At 41.0% G+C, this 24,822-nt stretch overlaps 2 protein-coding genes across 2 annotated transcripts; one reads left to right on the forward strand and one right to left on the reverse strand.

The window, feature by feature from the left end:
* Positions 1–735: 735 nt before the first annotated feature.
* On the reverse strand, positions 736–6,816 carry MED31 (mediator complex subunit 31). Its single transcript, XM_005298920.5, has 4 exons — positions 6,679–6,816; positions 4,158–4,235; positions 3,282–3,378; positions 736–2,191 (listed from the first exon to the last, which is right to left on the reverse strand). The coding sequence occupies exons 1-4, from the start codon at positions 6,686–6,688 to the stop codon at positions 1,999–2,001; spliced, it is 378 nt and encodes a 125-aa protein (XP_005298977.1). The 5' UTR covers positions 6,689–6,816; the 3' UTR covers positions 736–1,998.
* A 1,661-nt stretch (positions 6,817–8,477) lies between these two features.
* On the forward strand, positions 8,478–16,729 carry LOC112058692 (tRNA uridine(34) hydroxylase-like). Its single transcript, XM_024099738.3, has 3 exons — positions 8,478–8,711; positions 15,152–15,260; positions 16,318–16,729. The coding sequence occupies exons 1-3, from the start codon at positions 8,541–8,543 to the stop codon at positions 16,584–16,586; spliced, it is 549 nt and encodes a 182-aa protein (XP_023955506.2). The 5' UTR covers positions 8,478–8,540; the 3' UTR covers positions 16,587–16,729.
* The last annotated feature ends 8,093 nt before the right edge of the window (positions 16,730–24,822 follow it).

The raw sequence follows: 24,822 nt of genomic DNA on the forward strand, positions 1-24,822 counted from the left end.
AGGTGGTAGAGAACTAAGGAGATATGCTTAACTCAGAGTACCAACTGCCATGATGATAATCTCTCTCTCTAATCTTCCTGTCTCACATTTCACTGCTGTAACCTCTCGGTATTGTGCTTTGCAGATGGGTGGCCTACTAACAGCTGTTGACTCATCTTGTAAAAAGCTTGTCTTGCTCATTCACTCCTCACAAGCTTGTGAACAGAGAAAGATTGATACACAGACGGTGTACAGATTTTAAACATTAAAGGCCAACAGTTTTTAGAGGGTAGGGTCACACCTTCAACAGCAGTCTCTAAACCTTACTAATCTTTTGAAAGATTAAGTATAGTCCTTGGTGTGGAATAAAGGGAGAGTTACATAAAGTAGAGTTAAGCACTGTGGATGTGAGGATGAAATTCAGATGTATCAGTTTTGATTTTTCATAAGTCAACCTACCAGAGTTATTCTAGACATCCTTAACAGAAGGAACATGAGATATTGCACACATACTATAAAAACAATTCCACCTTTCAGCCTACATACCCAATTCAAAAGCTCGCTGGCAATATTTGCTGTGCTCTTATAGGTGCTTGTTACATTCAAGTTATGCTTTTAGAAAGAGAAAAATAAGGGTTAGTCTTACAAATTGGCTATTTTTCATTGTAGAAGGTAGTCTACGTTTAACCCTTTTAGAAGACAGCTACATTAGTGCTACAGGGCATGAGCCCATTAAAACGTCAGGCAGGACAAAGCTTTGTTATTTTTTTATTAAATATAGTTTCAACAACAGCCACAGTCCTGCTGAAAAGTAACATCAGAGTCCATGAAAAATAAAAACCACTTCACTTTCTACTTCTAGAGTAAGAACTTCACTCTTTATAACTGACATTCACCTCAATTAATGGCCATGAAGAAAAAATGTAATCCCTGCCTTTCTTCTACAGTTAGGTTATTACACAGTTGTAAGATATCCCTATTTCTTTTTAATTAAGGCTTTAAGCGGTGTCTGTAGGGGTTGTCACCTTCTTATAAAGAAAACAGTTATATTAAAGATAAATACTTCTCTACCTCTGACCTTTCACATACAAGCCTTAAAAACATGTACAACTACCTGAAATATACCTACTCCCTTTAAGCTTTCCTAACAGCCACTGTTTTGCAAGAGCCTTACACAGCTCAAGCTTGCTGACACTAAAGAGACAAGATAACCAAATGGGTACAACTGTCATGGTCCCATTTTGTGTCTGCACTGGTTATTTCCCACTGAAGGGCTTTTCAGTTAGTACTAATCTCCCCTCATCACCTGCAACCTCTATTATTCTCACCACTTCGGTTTATGCCTCAAATTTTGGTATCAGCAAATCTGCATTAAGTTTACAGCGAGGGCAGTAAATAATGAATCATTAACGGACTTAAACAGAAGTGCAGTATCATCCATAGGACAGCTCTGCTTCAATATGGACATGTGCACAATTAAGGTTTTCTGTAACAGATCTCATTTCAATTGTGCATACCTTGCCCTTATAACAGAAATAGCTCTCCGCATCACATGGGGGCTCCCAGCCCTGCTTTTAGAGTCACCTTATACCATGCCACTGTCCTCCAAACATTGAGATAATATGCCTTCAAACACAGACTTTTTAACTACAAATTCTTTCAGTAAGCTAACTCCATAGTTAGATACCAAGGTAATAGGGACCTTAGATAACCATATTTAGTTTTCAAAATAGATACATGGATGAAGGTCTATAGTGATCTTAAGACTGTACTCTTTCTTTGGAAAAAGACAAAACCCATCACTGAAGGTTCAACAAAGTATACATCAGCTACATCCCATTAACATGGATACTACTTGATAGGAAAACAGTCACTTGATAAACCAAAAATGTTCTCTGTCTACATTAGCACATGAAGTTATGTATATCACTAATGCCAAAGCTACAAAAGTAAGTCAAATTTTCCCTTGCAAATACATGTATTGACATGAAGTAAATGTTGCCACTGTGTCAAACGCTCTCATTTTACAGAAGTATTGTTCTGTTGCTGCTGCTCTGCCAGTGCTTGCTGGAGACGCATTCTTTTCCGTGAATAATGCTGCCAGTGAAGGATCTGTTGCTCATCAATAAATTTAGCACACTGAGCATTTACCAGTTCTTTACGGAAGTGTTCATATTGGAGCAGCTCTAACATGTGCAAACACTGAGGATACCTAGATTAAAAACAAGCAGAATATATTTTAATACAAACTTTTACAGGTTTGCCCAGATTAGATTTAATATACTGCCACTTTCTGTACTAAAAATCCCATATTCTTACAGTTTATTATTTTACAATATTTATATGCAAGATATTCATGTTTTGAGAAGCTCTGCTACTTATAATTCAAATAATTAATTATGGTAATGTATTCTTTAAGATGACACGGACAATATTAGAGAAGGAAAACAGCCCCAAAATCTAACTGAGGCTCTCTAGATTATCCACTTATTTAAACGTTCTTATATACAGTAATGTACTCAGATGATCTCAATCATGTTGCTGATAATTTCAGTCTGAGAAACACACCCATACCCCCCTCACCCTTCTCTTAGAGTGGCTTTTCTAAAGTTAGTCATAGATTTCCATTAAAGCTTCTGTGTATCAGCTGTAATACACCTCAACCCCGATATAACGCGACCCGATATAACATGAATTCGGATATAACGCGGTAAAGCAGCGCTCCGGGGGGGCGAGGCTGCGCACTCCAGCGGATCAAAGCAAGTTCGATATAACGCGGCTTCACCTATAACACAGTAAGATTTTTTTGCTCCCGAGGACAGCGTTATATTGGGGTAGAGGTGTAGTTATCAGTTTCAGAACCTCATGGGGAAAAAACAGAAGAAGAAACTCCTTACTCAAAATTTTAAACACGTCTTCAAAATTAAGAAGTGTGCACAACCATGCTGTACTTTATATCATTTATTTTCTGTGTTGCAAAATAACGCTGCAAGTGTTCTTTCTGTGCCTGACTCAGGCTTTGTAGTACCCGAGTGTTCAAGAATATTTACTATCGGCAAACACTGAAGCTTCTATGCAGGCTACCAAATCACGATTTATTTCCACAATAGAGCGAAGGTAAGTGCCACCTTCTTATCTAGGTCATTAAATACAAGGTCTTCTCATGAGGCCATGTATGTATCAAACTTAGTAATGCAAATCAGCAGACTGGAAACAAATACTGGTATACAGTTATAGAATGCACAATATAAGGTACCTATTATATTATTACAATGCAGAACACAAAATAATTTAACACTTACTTCAGGTATTTGGCATATTCAGGTTCTTTCCAGTAAAGTAAATATTTAAGATAATTTACAAAAGATTTGTCTTTGAAGTACCCTCTCTGTGCAAGAACTGAAACAAACAAAACAAGAGTATCAACTGCACATGCAAGAAAGCAAATTATATTTAAAACTTTAGAAATGCACATATAAAAGCTTCTTTCTTCGTGGCTTAGTATATATTATTAAAGAGCACTTCTGTTTTTAAAATGTTTTAAACCAACTACTGTTACAAATCACTCCCAAGATTCAGATTACTTAGAGATGAAAAATACTCCTTTTTTCATTGTTTATTTTGCATATGATAGCACTCTGTTTATAGCAACTTAGTCACCTTTCCCCTTTTGTATAGGTCTGTCACACAGCAACAAGGCAGAGAACAGACTTTTAAAAATAGGACAATGTGTTAGTAACATCATAAAAATTGGCTAGAAGGTTGAGGGGCAAGGATAGAGGTAGCACCTTAAAATTACTTGAATTCTCTTTTGTTTTTAATTGCCTGATCTTCAAATTGATGGTGTCCCTTTAAATAACTTAAAAATATTTTAATATGCCCTTTAGCTGCTTCTGCTATTTATTTAGGAATTTATATTGGCGCCCAAGGAGTTTCATCAATAAAAACAATTATACAAAATAGAACTTATTATTTAAAAAAAAACTATTCCTGCTATAAAGCTTGTCCGAACAAGAAGTGTTAAAGACCGAGCAATTTTTTTATATATCAATAACTTAAATGATCCAACCCCCTTATTGTATTAGACCCTCTCTCAATATTAAGTAATCCAGAAACAATAAACATTGGTAACTAATATTCATTACTCAAGTCCCTGATGTTTCACTTCAAGTACTTACAGTTGAGGTAATTGGGGTTTGCCAGACACTGAACAAATTCCAACTCCAGTTGGAACCGAAGTCGATTTCCAGTATCATCTGAAGTTGGGGGGAAAAGTAGGTCAATACAAAAAACAAAACAAAACAAACCATTCATTCATTCTATGCATATGAAAACAATAAGAGTCTGAGCTATACACAGAATACGAAAGGTTTGCTTCTCAATACGAGCCACATAGAAGCACTCCATCTGGAGTTAGTAGGAGATAAAGCAATATATTCCCCCCATTAAATCATAATATTGATTCATTTTGTAAGATAGTTCTTACCAAACCTGAGATATTGATTCATTTGACAAAGCGTTTGTCATATCAGTAAATATTTTAGCACCAAACCCATAACTTCAATATGCTACCTTTTAGAAAGATATCCAGTCTTGATTTGAAGACTTCAAGTGATGGGAAATCTACCACGTGCCTGTCAGTTATATCAACAATCTATTACCTTCACTGTTAAAAATGTATACCTTATTTCTAGTTTGGATTTGCCTAGCTTCAATCACTGGATCTCATCCTTTTTCCTGCTACATCAAAACGCCAATTACTATCAGAAATCTCTTCCGGGTGTAGATACTGCAATCAAGTAACCTCTTAATCTTCTCTTGCATAAATTAAATAGATTTAGCTTCCCTAGTCTCTCACTATAAAGTGTGTCTTTCAGGTCTTGAATCTTTCTTATTGCCCTTTTCTGAATCCTTCCAATTTTTAACATCCTTTTTGAGGCACCAACACCAAACTGAACACAACACACTGAACACAAATAATAAACTCTAAAAATATGGGATTCTGGCAATGGCATCACTAATACTGAATACAGAAGTAATATGACCTTCCTACTCGATATTGCTCTACTTATACATCCAAAGATAATATCTGCCCTCTTAGCTACAATTTGTTATCTACCCTGACCCCAGTCTTTCAATGTCATTGCATTCCAGGTTACAGTTCCCCCCATCTTACAAACCAAGCGAGATAGGTCAGTCTTTATTTACCACTCCACCAATCTGTCATCTGCAAATTTTATATTTTCTTTCCGATCACAAAGAAATTAAATAGTATTTGCAAGGAACAGATCCAAGCAGGACCCCACTAACCACTCACCCGCCACCTATGACAATTCCCCATTTACACATATTTTTTGTGATTTATCAGTTAACAAGCTTTTAATCCATTTAATATGGGTGCATGCACTTGTATATTGGGGGGAGAGGGGTGTTAAATGTCAGATGGGATTAAATCAAATGCCTTATAGAAGTCTACATATATTAGTTCTCTCAACCAAATTTATGATTGCATAAAAAATGATATAAAGTTTGTCTGACAAGGTCTATTTTCCATTAAGCCATGTTGACTGTCATTAGTTATGTGACTATCCTTTTTTACTGACCATATCCCATATCAGCCTTTCCATGATTTTGGGTGATGGGTATCCCGTAAAATGGGGAACCAGGGTAAAGAAGTGTCAAAGCTCTCCTGAGCCAAAGGCTCATGGGGCTGACACGGTTAAGGCACGTCAATCAGTTTCACAGCCAACGGTATGCAAGCGAGTGCTGTGGTCCGCATCAGGTCCGACCACCTCTAAGTGCCCCAACCCAATGGATCAGACATCCTGTTTGCAGCTTGGTGAACTGGAGGTGGCCTTTCAGTGTGAAAGGCAGCACAGCTCGGCCCCCCCTCTCCTCCCTTTCAGGATTGTAGTCGAGTGCCTTAACCACTCAGCCATGCTAATCCAATATCAGACAAGTAATAGCAGAAAACCCAGGTGAACAGAACCCCAGACTTGAATAAGAGATGGGAACAGATGCCAGCTCTAATCCCCAAATACCCATCCCTCCCCCAGTGTCTGGCCTCTGTTCCCTGCTCCCCTCGCTAGAGAGCACTCCTTCCCAAGGCCAGGCACAGGAGTCCCGCCCCAGCAGCCGTGAGGGGCCGAGTGCAGCAAGCAACTCACTCCCTTCTCTTCATGGGTCATTACATAATGCCTGCAGCTGTCATTTGCACTCCATGCATCTGAGGAAGTGTTTTTTTTTACCCACGAAAGCTTCTGCCCACATAAATCTGTTAGTCTGTAAGGTGCCACCGGACTCCCTGTTGTTGTGGCTACAGCCTAACACGGCTTGGGCGCCAATACAATAGTGTGTCATCTTGGCGGGCAACATTGCAGTGCGGGGGGGGGGGCTTATCACACCCAGGCCCTGCTTCTTGTAGCGAGCCCCCCAGGGAAGGCGAGGCGCGCTCCCTTTAGGGGAAAGAGCAGGGGGAGGGTGGGAGTGAGACGCGGATGCTCCTGGGCAGACGCTGGTGAGAAGGGGGCGATCTCTCTCTCCCCCGCCCCAGCAGGGCCGCACGGTCTCCGAGCGAAGCGGGAGACTCGCAGGGTCGCCAGCCGGGGGCTCTGTGGCCAGGAGCCGAGGGGAGGCTCCCCTAGCTGGGGGTGGGGTGGCCAAGGCACGGGAGTGGAGGAAGCCGCCCCCGGCGCTCACCTGTCTCCATGGCTGGCGGCCCCTCTCACGCGCCGAGACACCCCGAATACAAGATGGCGGCGGCCCCGTACTGGACGGAAGCCTCACGGAAGGCAGCACTGGTGCATTCTGGGAAGCCAGGCGCGGCGTGGGGGCGTTGCTAGGGTAACGAATACGCTGGCCCCAGGGTGGGGGCGGGGAGCAGTGATTTGCTCCTCCTCCCTTTGTGTCCTGAGTGCGGGAGAACTCAGCTCCCGAGCAGGGCTGCGGTGTCATGACATCACAGTGCGCCAGGTGGATGACGTCACAACCCTGGGGGTGTGTGGTGCTGCTCATGACATAAAATCAGGGAATGCTGCATCGATCATGACATCACAGTGCAGTAAGTGAATGACATCACAGCAGGGGGGTATTGCGCCCGCTGTTCATGACCTCACACTGGGGAAAAGCTGCTGCCTTGAGCTTGACGCTGCACTATGGCAGTGGTGTATTGTTCCTGACACCACAGTGCTGGGGTGCCATGCTGTGTAGGATACCACATTGTGTAGGTGCCACATTGTGTGTGACATCACAATCAAGGGCACTGCATCACAATGCAGGATGTGTTAGGAACAGCCCGGATGGAACTCATTGCAGAATCAGATACTAAGATGGGACATGATAACTGTGTGCAATTTGCAAACACCAAGCAAATGGAGGAATTATTCAGTGTGGTACACAGGGAAATAACTGAAAGTGATTAGGTGAAAATAAGAGGGATAACTTAGGCTGAATATCAGGAAACACTTCCTGACAGCGAGATATACTGGGTTGTGGAATAGTCTCCCAAAGGAAGTGGTGAAAGCCTCATTGCTCTGGATTTTTAAAATTGGGTCATAAAAACATGTGCTACAGTGTCAGAGAAAGAGCGAGATCAGGTGCTCTAACAATTCTTTCTCTTCTCTGATATAATACTCTGATGATGATGATCATAACAATCAATCTCGTGTACAGTGGTTTTCATCCATAGATCTCAAAGCAAATTGTGTATATGATTAACAAAACAACATTATTTTTAAAATCTCAAATGACAAACCCTTTGTAAAAATGTTGATAATTTTTATTCACGAGTTTCCAATAAGTAGGCAAAACTACAGCACACAGAAGGGGAAATGGTCTCTCTTCAGAAACAACACAGAAAATAAAGGTAGAACATGATACAGAAAAAATAACACAGGTGAGAACCCACATTTTGGAGATCAAAGGCTTCATACTGCTCCCAACAAAATCAACAGCAGGGAGCATGATTGGGTCCATAGTTCACCATGTTGGTTAAGGGGAAGAAGTAATATATTAATGTATTTTAATACCAAATGCAGCTGTATACATAAAAATAAATCCAAAATAAAAACAGCAGGAAAATGTCTCCTACCTTTTGTACCTAGTCTCATATCCCTTGCTCAGTCATAGCTGCCTATAATTTTAAAGTTTGCATTGGGCTGCTAAAATTAAAGCACAAACTCTAGAATCAAAGGACTCAAAGTTCAGTTTTGCATCAGTAACCTCCCTTTGCAATCAATGGCCTCGATTTGCACTCTTTTTCAGATGGTGCTTGCCAAAAAATTGTGAGCTTTTGCTTTTTGAAAAACAGTGCTATATATAACATTTGTTTTGTAGTGATTATAATGACAAATAAGAATTTTTTATATCTACATTTTTGAAGTTTGTTCCCTAAGAAATTATAATTTTTTTCCTTTTTTGCCACTAATGTAATTGACTATAAGGGTTAAAATTCTGTTAGTATTATCCAAATGAATACTAGCCATGTGACCTACTACCTAGATAAGAAAGTAGGAAATCTTTAGAGACCATATTCTTCACAGTTCTTTGCGACCTCAAAGATAATGGCAACACAATTTCTGCAGGAGATGGACAATTTAAATATAAGTGACCCCAAAGAAATGATGAGTTTAGCTATAAAGTGGGTACAGAAGACATTTCCAAATGTGGAATCAGTTACCACAGGGACATTGCAATGCTGGATGGAAGAGAAGCCAGAGGAATTAATCATTCTCGTAAGTGATTATTACCTATGCATTAGAGCAAGTACTCTGTAATTAAAATCAGTCTTGGTCTCCTGACTACCCAATTTAAGAGGGTAACATTTTTCTATGTTCAACAAGTATTTTGTGTAACCTGGCTGTTCAGGTAGAATTTTTTTTTTAATTTATGATCTTATGTCAGATCTCTCTTTTTTCTCTTCTCCCTTCACGTCTTACCCTTTCCACATTGCACAAGTAGGGCCTCATAAAGCAGGGTGCAGTATAGGACACTAATAACACTTTGCCCCTTTATAGCCTGGTGTACCCAAGGCTCTCAAAGCATGCTGGGCTCAGTCCTCTATGTAGTTGCTTTTTATCATTCTTTCTTGACCTGATTGTGATGTGTGCATGACTGTGACAAATTAAATAAAAAGAAAGTTATAGTCAAGCTCACGCATAGGGTTAGCGCTTCAGCTGCAGTAAACTGAGGTAGCACTGTTGAAGTCAGTGGCACTAAGCGATGTACACCAACTGAAGATCTGGAGGAAAGTTGAAAACCACAGGCTCGCACATGGGATTCTTCAAGAAAACAAATAAAATCTCTCGTCCCGTTATTTATTTACAGGCATTGTTATAGTGTTTCTGGTAGGATCTGAGAGCCATTTACTTATGTTAGGTTCAATTTATTCCTTTAAATCCACTGTATGGGCACCTACACTAGGTGTACACTACACTTTTCATGCTGCCTATCTAGCACTGGTGCTGCTCCTAGTGTAAGGGCCACTGTAGTTGGGGTTAAGTTGTTTGTGCAACTGTGCTATCTAACCCTACGTTAGTGCTTCTATCCTTGCTAGCATTGGGGAATCATTAACATCGCTTTTTTGCAACACCTGGATTTTCCACTGAGGTCTCCCAACCCAGAACCTAACCATCCCAGCTTTAGTGTCTGAGATGTACTGATGCCCAGCATAAGCACATGATGGTGCAGGAAAAAGGAATGTAGTGGCAGCATGCTCTGCCCCTGGAAAGGAACTGCTGCCAGGTAAGAGAGCTCTGTTTGACGAGGCCTGTATTTTGTGGAGCTTTTGGACTGGGGTTTTAGGCCTGGTTTCCCAGTTGTGTAGGTCAGTTGGTGGGGTGAGAAGTATATATATCTAGTAATTGTATCTGCAGTTCATTGATTCATTACAACTCCATATTGCACCAGATGTTGCCAAGTTCTAGATTCCAACTGAGGGAACTGAGTGGAGAGAAAAGGTGGGGTGCCAAGAAGCCTCTCTAAGAAAGGAAACAATAGTTTTGGCAGGTTACACTGTTAACCTCTTAGACAGGCAGTTTTAATTTTAATTTGAAATCAGTTGCAAACCCCACTTCAAAAACAGCCAAGTTCTTCAGCCTTTTCCTAATGGAACACAAACTATAAAGGTCAGTCAGGCTCTACAGTGAAAGTTTCATTCATCCAAGTTATGTCACAGTGAGAGCCAGGGCTGGATTTAGGCGCAGGCAACCAAGGTGACGGCCTGGCTTGGGGGGGGCGCTGAGCTCAGGGTGCTGTAAGTATTCAACAGTTTAACAAATGGAGGGGGGGGCACTGAAGACGCTCCTTGCCTGGGGCACCATTTGGTCTAGGGCCGACCCCGGTTAAAGGAGTTAATAAATGGAACTCTCTGAAAGAGCAGAGCTGCATTGTTGCATCAGCACCCTGGGCAGGAACTCCACTTCTGAGGTTGCATATTTATTCCAAATGTTACGTTTCTGCCTAGATCAGCCTTTCAGCTGCCAAGCTAGCTAAGTTTTACTGCTCCTGCTGATGTTACATTGCAGTAACAATGGTATTTACAGATTTACCTAGAACCTGGAATTTTTTTTTTGTAAGCACTTTGCTATTTTTATAGGTTAAAATATTTTAAAATGTCTCAGTTAGGAATTGCCTATAAAAGTATCTGTTACAAACGAACATGTAGCATGGATTTTTTTTTCTGGGAATTGGGTTATAAAAACAGCTAAGGACGACTTGTTCTTAGCGTTTGTTAATATAATAGGGTTGCTTTTTTCAGACTGGATCTTTGTGGTTGTGGGATACTGCCATTATCATGTTGAAAAGTAGAAAGTCACTCCCTGGTAAACACAGACTTGAGGCTAAAAGGAGAGATCAGACAGATCCCACGTGGCTGCTTTTCTATTCTGGAATGCGATTTCACTCCCAATAGTGACTTCAGAGGAGAGGACCCTATGAAAAGGTTGACTCACAGGAATCAAATTAGCATGTAGGTTTGCCAAAATCAAGTCAAGAATCTCAGTTCTTGGCCATCAATATCAGGAACAAATTGAAAATCGAGGATAAGAAATAAAGGCCAGGAACATTCTCTGGGGAAATATTAAAAAAAAAAAACAACTAGTTAGTTTGTTTCAGAGTAACAGCCGTGTTAGTCTGTATCTGCAAAAAGAAGAACAGGAGTACTTGTGGCACCTTAGAGACTAACAAATTTATTAGAGCATAAGCTTTCGTGGACTACAGCCCACTTCTTCGGATGCATATAGAATGGAACATATATTGAGGAGATATATATACACACATACAGAGAGCATAAACAGGTGGGAGTTGTCTTACCAACTCTGAGAGGCCAATTAATTAAGAGAAAAAAAAAACTTTTGAAGTGATAATCAAGCTAGCCCAGTACAGACAGTTTGATAATAAGTGTGAGAGTACTTACAAGGGGAGATAGAGTCAATGTTTGTAATGGCTCAGCCATTCCCAGTCCTTATTCAAACCGGAGTTGATTGTGTCTAGTTTGCATATCAATTCTAGCTCAACAGTCTCTCTTTGGAGTCTGTTTTTGAAGTTTTTCTGTTGTAATATAGCCACCCGCAGGTCTGTCACTGAATGACCAGACAGGTTAAAGTGTTCTCCCACTGGTTTTTGAGTATTTTGATTCCTGACGTCAGATTTGTGTCCATTAATTCTTTTGCATAGAGACTGTCCGGTTTGGCCAATGTACATGGCAGAGGGGCATTGCTGGCACATGATGGCATATATCACATTGGTAGATGTGCAGGTGAACGAGCCCCTGATGGTATGGCTGATGTGATTAGGTCCTATGATGATGTCACTTGAATAGATATGTGGACAGAGTTGGCATCGGGGTTTGTTAGTTTGTATGGGAGACGCCTGAACATGTGACTATGAGCCCAGAACTCTCAGCACTGATACGGGTCTTGAGCAAATAACAACCAACCAGCTTCAGTGTCTTCATCTATAGAACAGGAGTGATAGTACAGACTTACCTACTCTATCTCAGCGCTAGGGCTGTTTATTAGTTGAGATCCAGTGATGCAGTCTTTACGCCTGTAAGTTCAATGGCACGACTCATGTAAGCAAAGATTGCGGACTTAGATCCTGATTGTTTCTAAAGTATGTTGAAGGGATATGTTAAATACTGTTTGCTTTAAATGATTATTTATTTTTATAAAATTGCATTTGTGTGGATTGTAATTAACAAACGTAGGAAGATGAGTTCCCTGCCACAAAGAAATTAAAACCTGTGTAAGTGAAAGCTGTGTTGTAAAAATGACACATTGCTACTATATGTAATTTCCACTGCACCTAAGTGGCAATAAAGTTAAGCTCTTCCCATGTTATTATAACTATTCTGTTTAGTGACACGTAAAGATAGCAGGTACCAAGAGATCTTGCCAGATCCTGGGTTAAAACCTAGCCCCCATAAAGCCAATGGGTGTTTTGCGATTGACTTCAACAGGGCCAGAATTTCACCGCCTAATTTCATCCACCACAAATGGATTCAGACTCAGTTGATACTGTCTATTTATGTAGCTTCTCTGTGGATTGGAAAAGGCTTCCCTTTAAAACCTGAGATATTACATAAGGTACTTGTTCCTCTGCAGGACTCACTGGGTAAGTTTCATGTTAAAAACAAGGTGCTTTCTGTGTGAACGGTGGAATATCACACTAAGAACTTTACATGGTGCTTGTGCTTTTCAAAGTCATTTCCCGGGATTTCTGAGGAATTAGAGGTGGAAATAACAGCCTTACAACTTTATAAAAGCAGACTGTATGAGACAACTGTATCATTTTTCACACTGAAGAGTAGTTGTGACTGACAAAATAAGGATAATTTTGTAATAAGGATTCTATAAAAATCTTTTTTTTTCCACTCAGACCTTACATTCATGGAGTTTATACAGAACATTATAAACTATGGGCCAGATTCTGTCAATTTGCTCATGCTGAGTTGTACTTGACTGTGAATAATCCCATTGAAGAAAATGGATCTACTCATGGAGTAAGCTACTACATAATGTCAGTAAGGGTGACAGAATCTGGCCCTATATAGTTATAGCATCACTAAATGCAGCCCCTTCTGGGGTGTGAAGCCAGTACCCCATCATCCAGCATACACTGGCGAAAAGGGATACGTTGGGCAAGGATAAAACCTTATTCTTATACAAAGTGCCATTGGTAGTCAAATTCTACCTAGAGGAAACCGTATATTGCTTAAGATCTCGTCTACAAGATTTTAGCATATTTAAATCTGTTTATTTACCTCAGAATGATAATGGGCTGAAGCAACACTGCCATGATTCAAACCAGAAGTCCCAAAAATTGTTAGTATTTCTTAACCATTGCTTAGCCCGTAGAAGTCATCTTCTCCAGCCTATGCACCTTCAATGTCTTTCCCCACCTAGAAGGCAGTCCTGTCACTATCTCTGTCAGTAGGTCTTGAAAAATTGTATTCATAGTAGGTCAGACAGACCTTGTGCAGACTCTAGAACATCCTGTTTCAAATATGGTTAAATAATAGAGAACAGGGTGCACATTATGTTATATTTATAACAAGCCTGTACAAAGTCTGCAATTTTTTACTCCAACTCTATAATTGTAGCTCAATAGCAGTGAGATCATAGTTATCGCTGACTGAAATGATTGTTAGAACATATTTAATTAAAGGCTTAACTGTTCGCTTGAGTTTTATTTTTGAGGTCAAGGGACTGGCAGGTAATGTGAATCACAGAATCACAGAAATGTAGGGCTGGAAGAGACCTCAAGAAGTCATCAAGTCCAGTTCCCTGCATTGTGGCAGGACCAAGTAAACCTCCTAGACCATCCCTGACAGGTGTTTGTCCACCTTGTTTTTAAAAACTCCCAGTAAGGGGATTCCACAACCTCCCTTGGAAGCCTATTCCAGAGTTTAACTACCCTTATAGTTAGAAAGATTTCCCTAATATCTACCCTAAATCTCCTTTGCTGTAGATTAAGCCCATTACTTCTTGTTCTACCTTCAGTGGACACGGAGAACAATTGATCCCCGTCTCCTTTATAACAGCCCTTAACATATTTGAAGACTTATCAGATCTCCCGCTCCATGCCCATTTTTTTAAACTTTCCTCATCAGTCAGATTTTCTAAACCTTTTTGTCATTTTTGGTTGCTCTCTCCAGTTTGTCCACATCTTTCCTAAACTGTGGTCCCCAGAACTGGACACAGTACTCCAACTGAGGCCACACTAGTGCAGAGTACGGCTGAACAATTACTTCCCATGTCTTACATACGACAACCCTGTTAATGCATGCAGACTATTACCCTTTTTCACAGCTGCAGCACATTGTTGATTCATGTTCAGTTTCTGATCTACTGTAACGCCCACGCCCTTTTTAGCAATACTACAACATAGCCAGTTATTCCCCATTTTGTAGTCGTGCATTTAATTTTTCCTTCCTAAGTGAAGTATTTTGCATTTGTCTTTACGGAATTTCACCTTGTTGAATTCAGACCAGTTCTACAATTTGTCAAGACAATTTTGACTCATTCCATGTCCTGAACCATGTGTGCAATGCCTTATACCCATCTAAGAATGAGACCTTTACAATATTAGTTAATAAAAAATTACAAACCCAACATAGATACCATGTTTTGGAAATTAATCATTCCAAAGAAGGTATTTCTATCTCTAATGTGGTGGGCTCGTCATCACAATGTAATGAAGAAGGTGTCTTTCCATCCTTCCAAACCTTCAATGATAATCGCATCCGATGTGTCCAGTCTAGACACATAATTGTGTAGAGGTGTAGTGTCTTTGAAACCTAACTGCTATGAACAGCCCAATAAATGAAAAAGTTTCTTTTTCTCAAGTGTTCATTTCCTTTGTGAAATATGCTTTTCACAAAGCCCATCCTGTGATAGCCTTTGCTGAAACAATCTTCATCAGGAGTTTATTAGACACAGATGAAATTTTAATGAAGCCATAAGTTTGGCTGTCCCAAGACTCAAGCTTTTGTAGCTTTTTGTGAACATAGTCACATGAGCACATGTCCCCTATGGTTCATTCCAGTTTCAGACAACTAAGAGGTAACATAAATAGATCGGATATTAAACATCATGCTGCGTATTTTAAAAAGTCATAAGTAATTGTTGGTTTTATTTTAATGAGTTAAAATTGGTCAATGTTCTGTTCTTAGGACACCCGGAGTGCAGCTGAATTTGAAGTCAGCCATCTGCCAGGGGCAATACTTATTGACCCGCAGAGTGATACACTGCAAGAATTTCTGCAGAAACGGCTCCTTCCAGGTACAGAAAAGATCTCAGTAGAACTCGTTCTTTGTTGTTGCAAACAACTTTCAAGCTGCTCTAAGGTGAAAATTTTCAAAAGAGCACAGTGAGCACACCTGGGGCCAGAGTTTCATAAGTGCTCAGCCTGTGGGGTGCTGGAGATGACTGGAGAATGTCTTGGCACACAACCAGCTGAGAATTGGGGCAGTGCAAAGACCACCTTTTCACCACCCTCCTGAGCTATTTCTCAGCCAGAGCCAAGAATCTGGGCCCTAATATTAATAAATAAATAAAAAGAAAAAGCCTTACCTGGTTTATTAACAACACTCAGGATTATGAAGACTAAACCAATGAAAAACCTAATTTACTTTTCATCACATATTCTGGATTATTATTATTATTTTATTCTCTGTATGGCACTCAGCCTAGATGGTATAACTGGACTGGCAATTTCTACTCAATGTTACATTCAGGTTCTCATACACTGGCACAGAGCTGAAGAACCTGGGTAAAGAAGTTCTAAAGGGCATTTCAATCTGAAACACCCATTTTCGTTGCTATTAAAAAACACGAACACGTATAATCATCATTAATATTAGATTTTGTTATATAAAAAGAGACAAACTAAATTTTGTGTCTAAATGGCTTGACAAAGGTGCTGGGATATGCCCTGTGCGGAGGTCATTATTGCTGAAATAATCATCATAACAACAGACTAGAAATATTGCCAACTCTCATAAAAATATAATGTTTTTAAAAGCCCCAGCTTCCGGAGTCAAGTGAATATGTGAGAATCTCAGCTTTAAAAAAAGTTCTCAGCACTTATGGAAGCAAAGCTTGAAACTGTGACACCATCCACCATATATCCTAAAGGCTCAGAAACTAAACATCGAATAAAAAGGACCCTAAATTCATTATTAATTATTATTATTATTTAAATCTCATGAGTTTTAAGCCAATCTCATGATTTTTGAGAGCATGCGTTACCCCGTTTGGTGTTGGCAACACTAGATTAGTGAGAAAAACCTTGTACATGGCTTTTAACTTCATCCTTGTTTTTTCCGTTCTATTTCAGAGAGTAAAAATAAAAATATCATTTGCTATTGCACTGTGGGATACAGGTCTTCCATGACTGCCCAGAGCATGAATGAGTTCTTGTCAAGTGAAGCCAGCCAAACCCCCCAAACTTCCCTGAAGGTTTATAATGCAGAAGGAGGACTGGTGAAATGGGCCAGTGAAAGAAGGCTGATGGTGGACAAGCAGGAGCAGCCCATTCACCTCGTTCACCCCTACAGTGCAGCATGGGCAAAACTACTGGAACCAGAGCTGCAAGCACAGATCTAAAGCATTTCTGCAAGTCTGATCTTAACTGGGGCCTCTAGGTGAAATACAAATTAATAATAAGAATAAGAATTAATGGGGGCCCCAACCTCAACTGTGTCTTGTAGGCATAACCATAATGCTACTAATAATAGAGGATTACAATATGTATTGTAGTTGTTTTAATTGGTGGGCAGAACTGGCTAAAGATACTAAGCCAGCTTTTCAACTGGTCTAAAGTGGAGTAGGAACTGAAGTCAATTCAGATATGACAATTTACACCAGCTAGACTGAAATCTAGATTAACAAAGAGCATGGGACAATCAGGGCTGACTCTGGCTTTTTTGCCGCCCTAGGCAAAAAAGCCACCCGCCGCCCTCCCCCCCTTTCCCCTGTGCGGCAGGGGAGGGCGCCGAGCCCGGCTGCGGGCCCGCAATCCCCGACCGGCTGGAGCGCCGGGAGCAGGGTGGAGAGCCCGGCCGGGCTCTCCGCTCTCCCCGGCGGCCAGAGTGGCAGGGGGAGGGCGGAGAGCCCCCGGCGGCCAGAGAGCCGGGGGAGGGCGGCGAGCCTGCTGTGGCTCCGCTCTCCCCGGCGGCCGGAACGCCGCAGGGAGGGCGGCGAGCCCAGTCACGGCCCCGCTCTCAGGCCGGAGCGCCCCGCCGCGCCACCCCCCTCCAGGCGCTGCCCCAAGCACATGCTTGGTGGGCTGGTGCCTGGAGCCGGCCCTGGGGACAATACAGAATCCATGTGCCGTCTGGTGAAAAGGGAGAAGTCCTGGTAAATGCTGGGAACAAGCCTGAAAGAGGTTATTGTGCCATAGCATGTAATAAAGGCACATCAATCCTCCTCTTACGCCAAGATGGAACAGAACACTTTAGCTTTATGAACCTTTTCCTTCAGTCTCCAGGTCTGTCACTCTGGCACCTATCATAAGAATCTTTTAAAAAATAATATCTAATAAAAAATACAGATAGAATCCCACGATCCAATTCATGACGAATGGAAAAGCAAAGAACTGCATTTCTAGCATCTCTGTTACTGTTTAAATTTGCTGGTGCAGTCCTGTATTCACCAGATAGCTTGTCTAGATGCATCTAATCTTTCTGGGAATAACAGTTGGGCCAGTCACCTAGGTAAAGAGAAAGAGAGCGCCAGCTGGAGATGCATAGTAACCGGTAAATAAAATGCTATGATTAAGTGAGCTTATTTCCTGCTAGTGAGTTAGGTTCTAAACATACATAAGCTCACCCATATACAATGAAAATAACTTTAATTCTTGGTCCTTGCAAAGGTGATGCACAAATAGTTACAGTTTCATGGAGGCTTAAATAAATATTTGGGAAGAAGTATAAACCCGCTCGTTAACTGCACTCTAACCAACCTGTCGGTGCTTATTATTTGCTCAATTGCTGTATAATCTTGACTGCAGCTCTGAAATCCTTTGGAAGCATTTCTAAATATACACACCTCTCAACTTGGACATTTTAGGTGAGTGAAAATAGCGCATCACTGGTTGAACCTCTGTCTTTTCCTTGACCACTTTATTTTAAAAATAGCAAGCTGTTGACTTATTTTAAATAGTTGTACATGGAGTACTACAACTAAGAGAAATCTGAAACTGTTGTTATAATTTCCAAGGTGCCTGATCTTGCAGTTTTACTCTGGCAAAAAAAAATCGTCCCAATCTCAAGAGTAGTTCGGTGGGTTGTTGTTTGTTTGTTTTGAGGGGTTTTGGTCTTAACGTTCAAACCTTACAGCTCTAAGGGCCTAATCCAAAATCCATTAATGTCGATATGAGCCTTTCCATTTACTTCAATGGGCTTTGGATCAGACTCACGATGAGCTGCTAGGGCAACGGAACTGAAAAGAGCTGGAGAAGGAGCCTGGGGATTCTAGAGAGTAAGTCAGTCAAAAACTAGATCGCAGGACACTAGTCTGACTGCGACTGAAGATGGAGCAGTCAGCGTTTGGAATGATCAGATTGATGAACAAAAAATACAATGAAATATCTAAGCCACACAGCCTGAGCGGCCGAGACAACAAGGTTTGGTATTTGGTGAACGACGTATAGAAGAAACACAGCTGGAGCTGTTACAAAAGGGAGGTGCCTCCCTTTGCTTGGTGGGCTGGTGCCTGGAGCCGGCCCTGGTTACTATATTTAAGCTTAATGTCAATGTTCACCATACAATCTGATCACTATTTGCTCCCATGATGTAGAGGTTGCTATTGGAGTTGGTGACACTGATCCCCCGCACCCCTTTTGTCACCCGGCCCAGGCAGGTTACTGGGACCAGCACATAAAGTCCAGTTTCTTCCCAGCACTTCGGCATGTCAGAGAGGGCAGGTCCCAATTGCTTCCTTGGGATTAATCAGAGATCAAGGCCTATTCCAGAGTTAAAATAATTAATAACAACTGAAAACGCCCAAAACCTGATTCTTCCTGAAGTAATGAGGTGCTGGCAGTTCTCCTAAGGAAACCACAAACCACATCATTTACCCACACTGACTAAGGGGGAGACAATCAAGGGATTTTAACTTCACAGCCCCAAAGTTCCATGTTCCACTAATTATTTCCAAGATTTTAACATAAAAATGCAGTCAGCAGAAATAAAATAAGCAGAGACAAGCCAGTCCTTTTGACAGGTGGAGAGAATCTGTTCTTCTTGGAAATTTGGATCCATATTCAATATCTACAAAGTTCAGGGTATTTGGATCTGGGCTTTTGGTTTGGGCCCATCCCTCCTAACAACAAAGATAACGGTGGAAATTAACAAAGGATGCTGTATGAACCCATTTACAGGGTAGCGGGGGGCGGATTAACTGCTGGGGGGGGGTAGGTTATTATGAGGGGGAAAACAAGAACAAGAAAAAGACTTATCCAGAGAATTAAAATAAGCAAAAAGGAGCAGATTCTTTCTCTCTCCCAGGCCTTTGAGAGGGCAAACTCTGTTCTCCCCTCTGGGACAGCACTTGTCTGAATTTCTTCAGAGTGCAGAGAGGTAGGTATGAAGTTCACTCACTCCTCTCCTGGACCAGCAGGGGGCGTCCAGCTCTGTGACACAGTTCCCATCTCTAATTCAGAGATAGTGGTATTGAGTGGTTCTATTTAGGGACTGTTCTTAACCCAGTATTCATGTCAAACTGATCATTTTGTTTCAGCTAAATGTAATCTTTAATGGGCCTATTCTAGGAAAGGTAGAGTAGAGGGAATAGGTCCATATACAGACTGAGATCAGTTTTCATTTTGGGAGCATGCATTTTTTTGGGAGATGTCTGCACTGGGAAATGGTAAGAAAAGAGAAGAGCATGGGTTGTGGTAGTTAAAGCAGCAGGACCGGGCATCAGGGTTCCTGGGTTCTAGTCCCAACTCTGGAAGGACAGTGTTGTCTAGCAGTCAAAGCCACAGACAATCTAGAAGATCCTGCATTTTCTCTGTAAGTTTACAGTAAAGACTGCCAGAGAGAGGCCCCACCACTATGCAAATCCTTTTAATATCTTAATGAGTTAACAATTTGCCAGATTCACTTATCTCAGCTGTAATAGGCTCTCTCCAGATGGACTTTATTCAAAGATCGTCATGACCCAAAACGCAGTTGATTTCTATGCAATCTGCTAGTTACAGAATGACCCAACTATATATGCTCTATAAATAGTTTACAAAAAGGAAGCGGACCTAGAGATTTTCATCTACATAATGCAAATAAGGGTGGCCTAAAGGTTGGCGACATGTGTATCTCAATACTGTTTAGGGACCTCATCCAATACTTTGCCTTCTGCAGGAAGGGGATTTCAAACTATAGTTTGGTTTCCTCACATCAATCTCCTGTAATTTCCACTTTTTGTATGTTCCTCAAAAAGATGAGAACGGTGACAATCTACACAGACCTCAGTATCTGCTGTAAAATCTCAGGCCAGTTTTTAAATGGGTCAATAGAGATGCATTTCTGTGGTGGAGTTTTGCAGAGCTAGATTTAAATTCACCTGTGGGCCAGCAAGATCTTGAGAGGTGTGTCAAAATGGAGCCATCCAAAATCAGTAGCCACTTTTGAAAATATTGGCCTTTGCAACTTGGTCACACAGGAATGACAGAGCAAAGAATCACACCCGGATAATCTGCCTACTTGACTTGTTCTTGCCACATGGTCATCTTTCCTTCAAAAGACCTTGAGTCAGTTCCAAATTTGGATCACTATTTTGTGTCTTCTAGGGTGAGATTGTCAAAAGCACTCAGTGCTGGCCTAACTCATGTCAATGAACCACTGCTTTCAATAAGAACAGGATTAGGCTAAAGGTGAACAATTTTGAAAATCCCACTCTTACTGACAAATACTCGAGCTGGTTAGAAAATGCAGGGAGGGGAGATTTCAATGACAATGAAAATAATTGTTTTCTACTGAAAAATTTGACTTTTAATCAAAAACCTGAAACTTTTTTTTTTTTTTAAGTTTTTGTAACTGGAAAAACCAAAATATTTCCAGATGAAAAATCAAACTTTTTTTGTTTTTTTGCTCAGATCAGTATAGCTTTTGGTTTCCAATGAATAATCAGAAATGTTCAACAAAAACAGTCACCTTCTACACCAAAATAATAATAAATAATAATAATAACTTAACTGAAAACTCAATTTCCCATCAAATTAAAATTGACAGAAAATGTTCAACCAGCTTCACTAAATATTAAGTCACTGAAACCCATTATTGGTCAGTAGTCAGCAGAGGAGGTTTGTTTTGTTATAAGGAACATTCAGTCTCTCCTGACTTTTCAAGAATCTGGTTGTCTATAGAATCACTGCTCTTTGGAAGCTGCACATCACATTTCTGGCATGAGGTATGATTTGAAAACGTATTGCCGTCTGACTCATTGAAAAGCTACATTGCAAAGAAGGCCAGGCAGCAATTTTTCATGGTTAAATAAAGTGAATAGACATGGGGAAGATAACATCTTTTTACTTGTAAAAGAAATGGTCAGCTGCTTATGACAAAGATCTATGGGATACAAGGATCCTTATTGAGTAATGAATGGCCACTATTATTGCAGCAAAGAAACTCAGATGAACAAAAATAGATTTAATACTGGTATTATGATGCAATCACCAACACGGTTTTAAAAAAATTGCAGTATTATTCCTAGGGATAGTTTTGTTTATCTTATCAGGCGTGCTATGTCCATTATAATTCCTTCCCTGCCTCCCCCATTTTCATGTGGTTATAACTTTATTTCACAATAGTGATAAACTTTTATAGCTACCTAAAACATTTTTGGAAATTTTTAGCAGTCATTTGAGTCAGTTTGGAAAATAAAGTGCCTGAATATGTGTAGAGTGGCTGTGTTACTGAGGGACTCTTAATGTCTGCATTTCCAGACATTGAAAAAATATTTACTGAGTAATTTTAACTTTTCATTAATATTGTGTTTCTCCCTAATGCAATGTGGAAATGGTTAGAGCAGTGGATTGGAAGCCAGGACATCTGGAGTCAATTCTTGGCTCTGCCACTGACTTGCTGAATAACCTTGGCTTAATCACTTCATCTTTCTCTACCTTCTCGTATGCACAAGTAAAACAGAGGTAATAATAATACCTACCTACCACAGAGATATCCTGAGGCTTTGTTAAGGATTGCAACGTACTTCAAGAATCTTGGATAAAAAGATTCCATATAAGTAATATATAGTAATTGGATATGGTCACTGATTTTTATTTGTATATAAATCTAAATGTTAAAGAAATGATATCAGTAAACAGCACCTTGCATTAATGATGAGCAGCAAAAGGAATATTAGAAAGAGGCTGGGTCACATTGTGTATTAGGGTTCCATTTATACAAAGGTTACTAAACAGTTAACATTATACTCCTGTTACAGCCATGAGTAGTATGTGTTATAGATGGTTATAAGCACATCAGTAGAAGGTGTTATGCGTGGTTTTAAGTTATGGTTTTATAAACTATAGACCTGTTGGGCTCTATAACAATCTATTAATCATTCATTAATCCTTTATAAATGGAACTTTAACACCAAGACGGATCAGATTCATTAGAATGTGATGTAACAGGGCAGTAGAGTTTCCAGGATTATACAATTGAAATAGGGAAAAATTTAACTGAGGCAGGACACAATCCCAATTATTCTGTGCAATTATTCTCACTACGTGATGCCATGTGGTGCATTGCATAGGCTTCTTCAAACAATACTTTGAACAGGGAAAGCAGCCAACCAGTCAGGCACAGAATGTGCTGCTGCTACTGATATTCTGGCAGAGTTTTCAATCTCTCAAGCAAGTTGGTGCTTATTGCTCCGCTAATGTGTTATACCAGTAGCTGCAGGAGTGGCCATTGTCCATAATTAGCCGGAGATTGGATTGTTCTAGTACATCAAGGTGCCACAATGGCACAGATCAGATTGAACAATATAGGAAAGTCACCCATTTATTGACACACTAGAGTACATTACAAAACAATCCACCACCTTTATGGAACGGCCAATGCAGCTCTAACATCAAGGATTTGCTATTGCACGCCTCTTTCCATAGTGAACACAGAGGGCCCACTCCAGGGTTTTGGCCGCCCCAAACAGCCAAAAAAAAAAAAAAAAAGCTGCGATCGCGATCTGCAGCGGCAATTCAGCGGGAGGTCCTTCGCTCGGAGCGGGAGTGAGGGACCCTCCGCCGAATTGCCGCCGAATAGCTGGACCTGCCGCTCCTCTCCGGAGTGGCCGCCCCAAGCACCTGCTTGCCAAGCTGGTGCCTGGAGCCGGCCCTGTGAACACGAATGTTCAAAAACCAACAGTTAGTCTGTTAAAGATGCAATTTGTCCGCCATTATTTTAACAAAAAAGACACACCCTGGCTGGTTTGATTTTAGGACTTGGTCTTGCATTTACATTAGACTCTAAAGCCAATTCAGTAGGCTTTTCCCCCCGCAACTGATTCCCACCCCCCATCCCTGATGCAAAAAAATCTTTAGCAAAGGCTTTCACCATCTTCTGAGGTTTCACTCTTTAGAGCAGAGATGAGCCTGTGCTGGAACACAAGATCTGAAACTGCCAAAACTTTACCAATCTGGATTCATATTCTTTTGGGGGCCAGAGCCTCAGTGATGTAAATCAGCATTGCTGTGAATTCAATGGTACTACGCTGATTCACACCAGCTGAGGAGCTGGCCCATACTCTTTAAGACCAGAAAGGCCCATTCTGATGAGTTAGTCTGACTTCCTGCATAACGCAGGCTGTAGAATTTCATCCAGAGCTCACGGCTCAAACCTCTCTCTATAGTCAAAGAAGAATTCTTCTCTGCTTTGGAGGGAAATCAGTTTCAGCCCTGAATCCATATTACACTCTGATCTGTTTCTACTGGAATGCTTTTTTTCAATCACTTGTGCATCTTATACAGTGATTTATTTGCAAGGAGAAAGGAAAACTGTCCTACTCTTTTCCCTAGCTCTAAACAACCAACCACCACCCAACCAGGAAAGACATTTTCTCTTCCTTCATAGATTCTCCTGTGGGTTGAAAGCTCATTTGCTAACTAAGGGCTCCATCCTGCATAGCATATACAGTCATTCCCACACAGAGGCCGACTGAAGTCAGTGGGACTGTATGGGAAGCACTATTCATCTAGAGATAACTGTTTTCAGGAGCAAGCCCTATATCACAGCAAGCTATTTACCATGGTCCTGCACCTTTTGGGACTTCCTCTCTCATTCAGGAGTTCCACACCAAAAAACCCCACTGATCTCCTAGACGGTAGGAAGCAATATTAGCTGCTCAGTGTCCAGCAAAAAGAACCTTGAACGACTGCAGCTCCATGAGCATAAAAGCAGGGTAGGGCCAAGGCTGTACTAGAAGAGGGATTTCAAACAGAGCACTGGATTTGCTCCTGAGAGGGAACCGCAAAAGTTTTGTGCCACCTTGTCATCTGACATCACATTGATCCCCAAAGAATCAGGCAGGCTCTGTCAGCATGTGGATGGTGTTCTAGCCCAGGTGAGAGAATTACTCTGTCTGCACAACCCATTCAGGCTAAAAACCCTGATGCTGCCACATCTGAATGCTGCTCCTTCCCCATCCTCTGTTGATGTCACTAGCAAACATTTTGGGCTAGGAGCCCGCTGCGTGGGGAAAGGCTGGTTTCCGTGCCCAGCACGGCAACCAGAAACATAAGGCCATCAACTCCGATTGCAGCACTTGATCTAAAGCATTAACATTGTAAGAAGGAATAAGAAGACATGTTCCTAACATGGATTTCTATAACAATTTGTACCCG

The sequence above is a fragment of the Chrysemys picta genome, chromosome 19 (assembly GCF_011386835.1).
Source record: "Chrysemys picta bellii isolate R12L10 chromosome 19, ASM1138683v2, whole genome shotgun sequence".
In the NCBI taxonomy this organism is placed as follows: domain Eukaryota; kingdom Metazoa; phylum Chordata; order Testudines; family Emydidae; genus Chrysemys; species Chrysemys picta.

What these genes read in the sequence shown, in the direction of transcription:
- MED31 (XM_005298920.5), bottom strand. An exon ending in AAACCCCAATTACCTCAACT is followed by an intron (nt 3,379 to 4,157) that starts GTAAGTACTTGA and finishes TGTTTGTTTCAG; the next exon opens with TTCTTGCACAGAGAGGGTAC. An exon ending in GAATATGCCAAATACCTGAA is followed by an intron (nt 2,192 to 3,281) that starts GTAAGTGTTAAA and finishes TTTTTAATCTAG; the next exon opens with GTATCCTCAGTGTTTGCACA.
- LOC112058692 (XM_024099738.3), top strand. Translation starts at nt 8,541, where the DNA reads ATGGCAACACAATTTCTGCAGGAGATGGACAATTTAAATATAAGTGAC. An exon ending in CAGAGGAATTAATCATTCTC is followed by an intron (nt 8,712 to 15,151) that starts GTAAGTGATTAT and finishes TTCTGTTCTTAG; the next exon opens with GACACCCGGAGTGCAGCTGA. An exon ending in GCAGAAACGGCTCCTTCCAG is followed by an intron (nt 15,261 to 16,317) that starts GTACAGAAAAGA and finishes GTTCTATTTCAG; the next exon opens with AGAGTAAAAATAAAAATATC.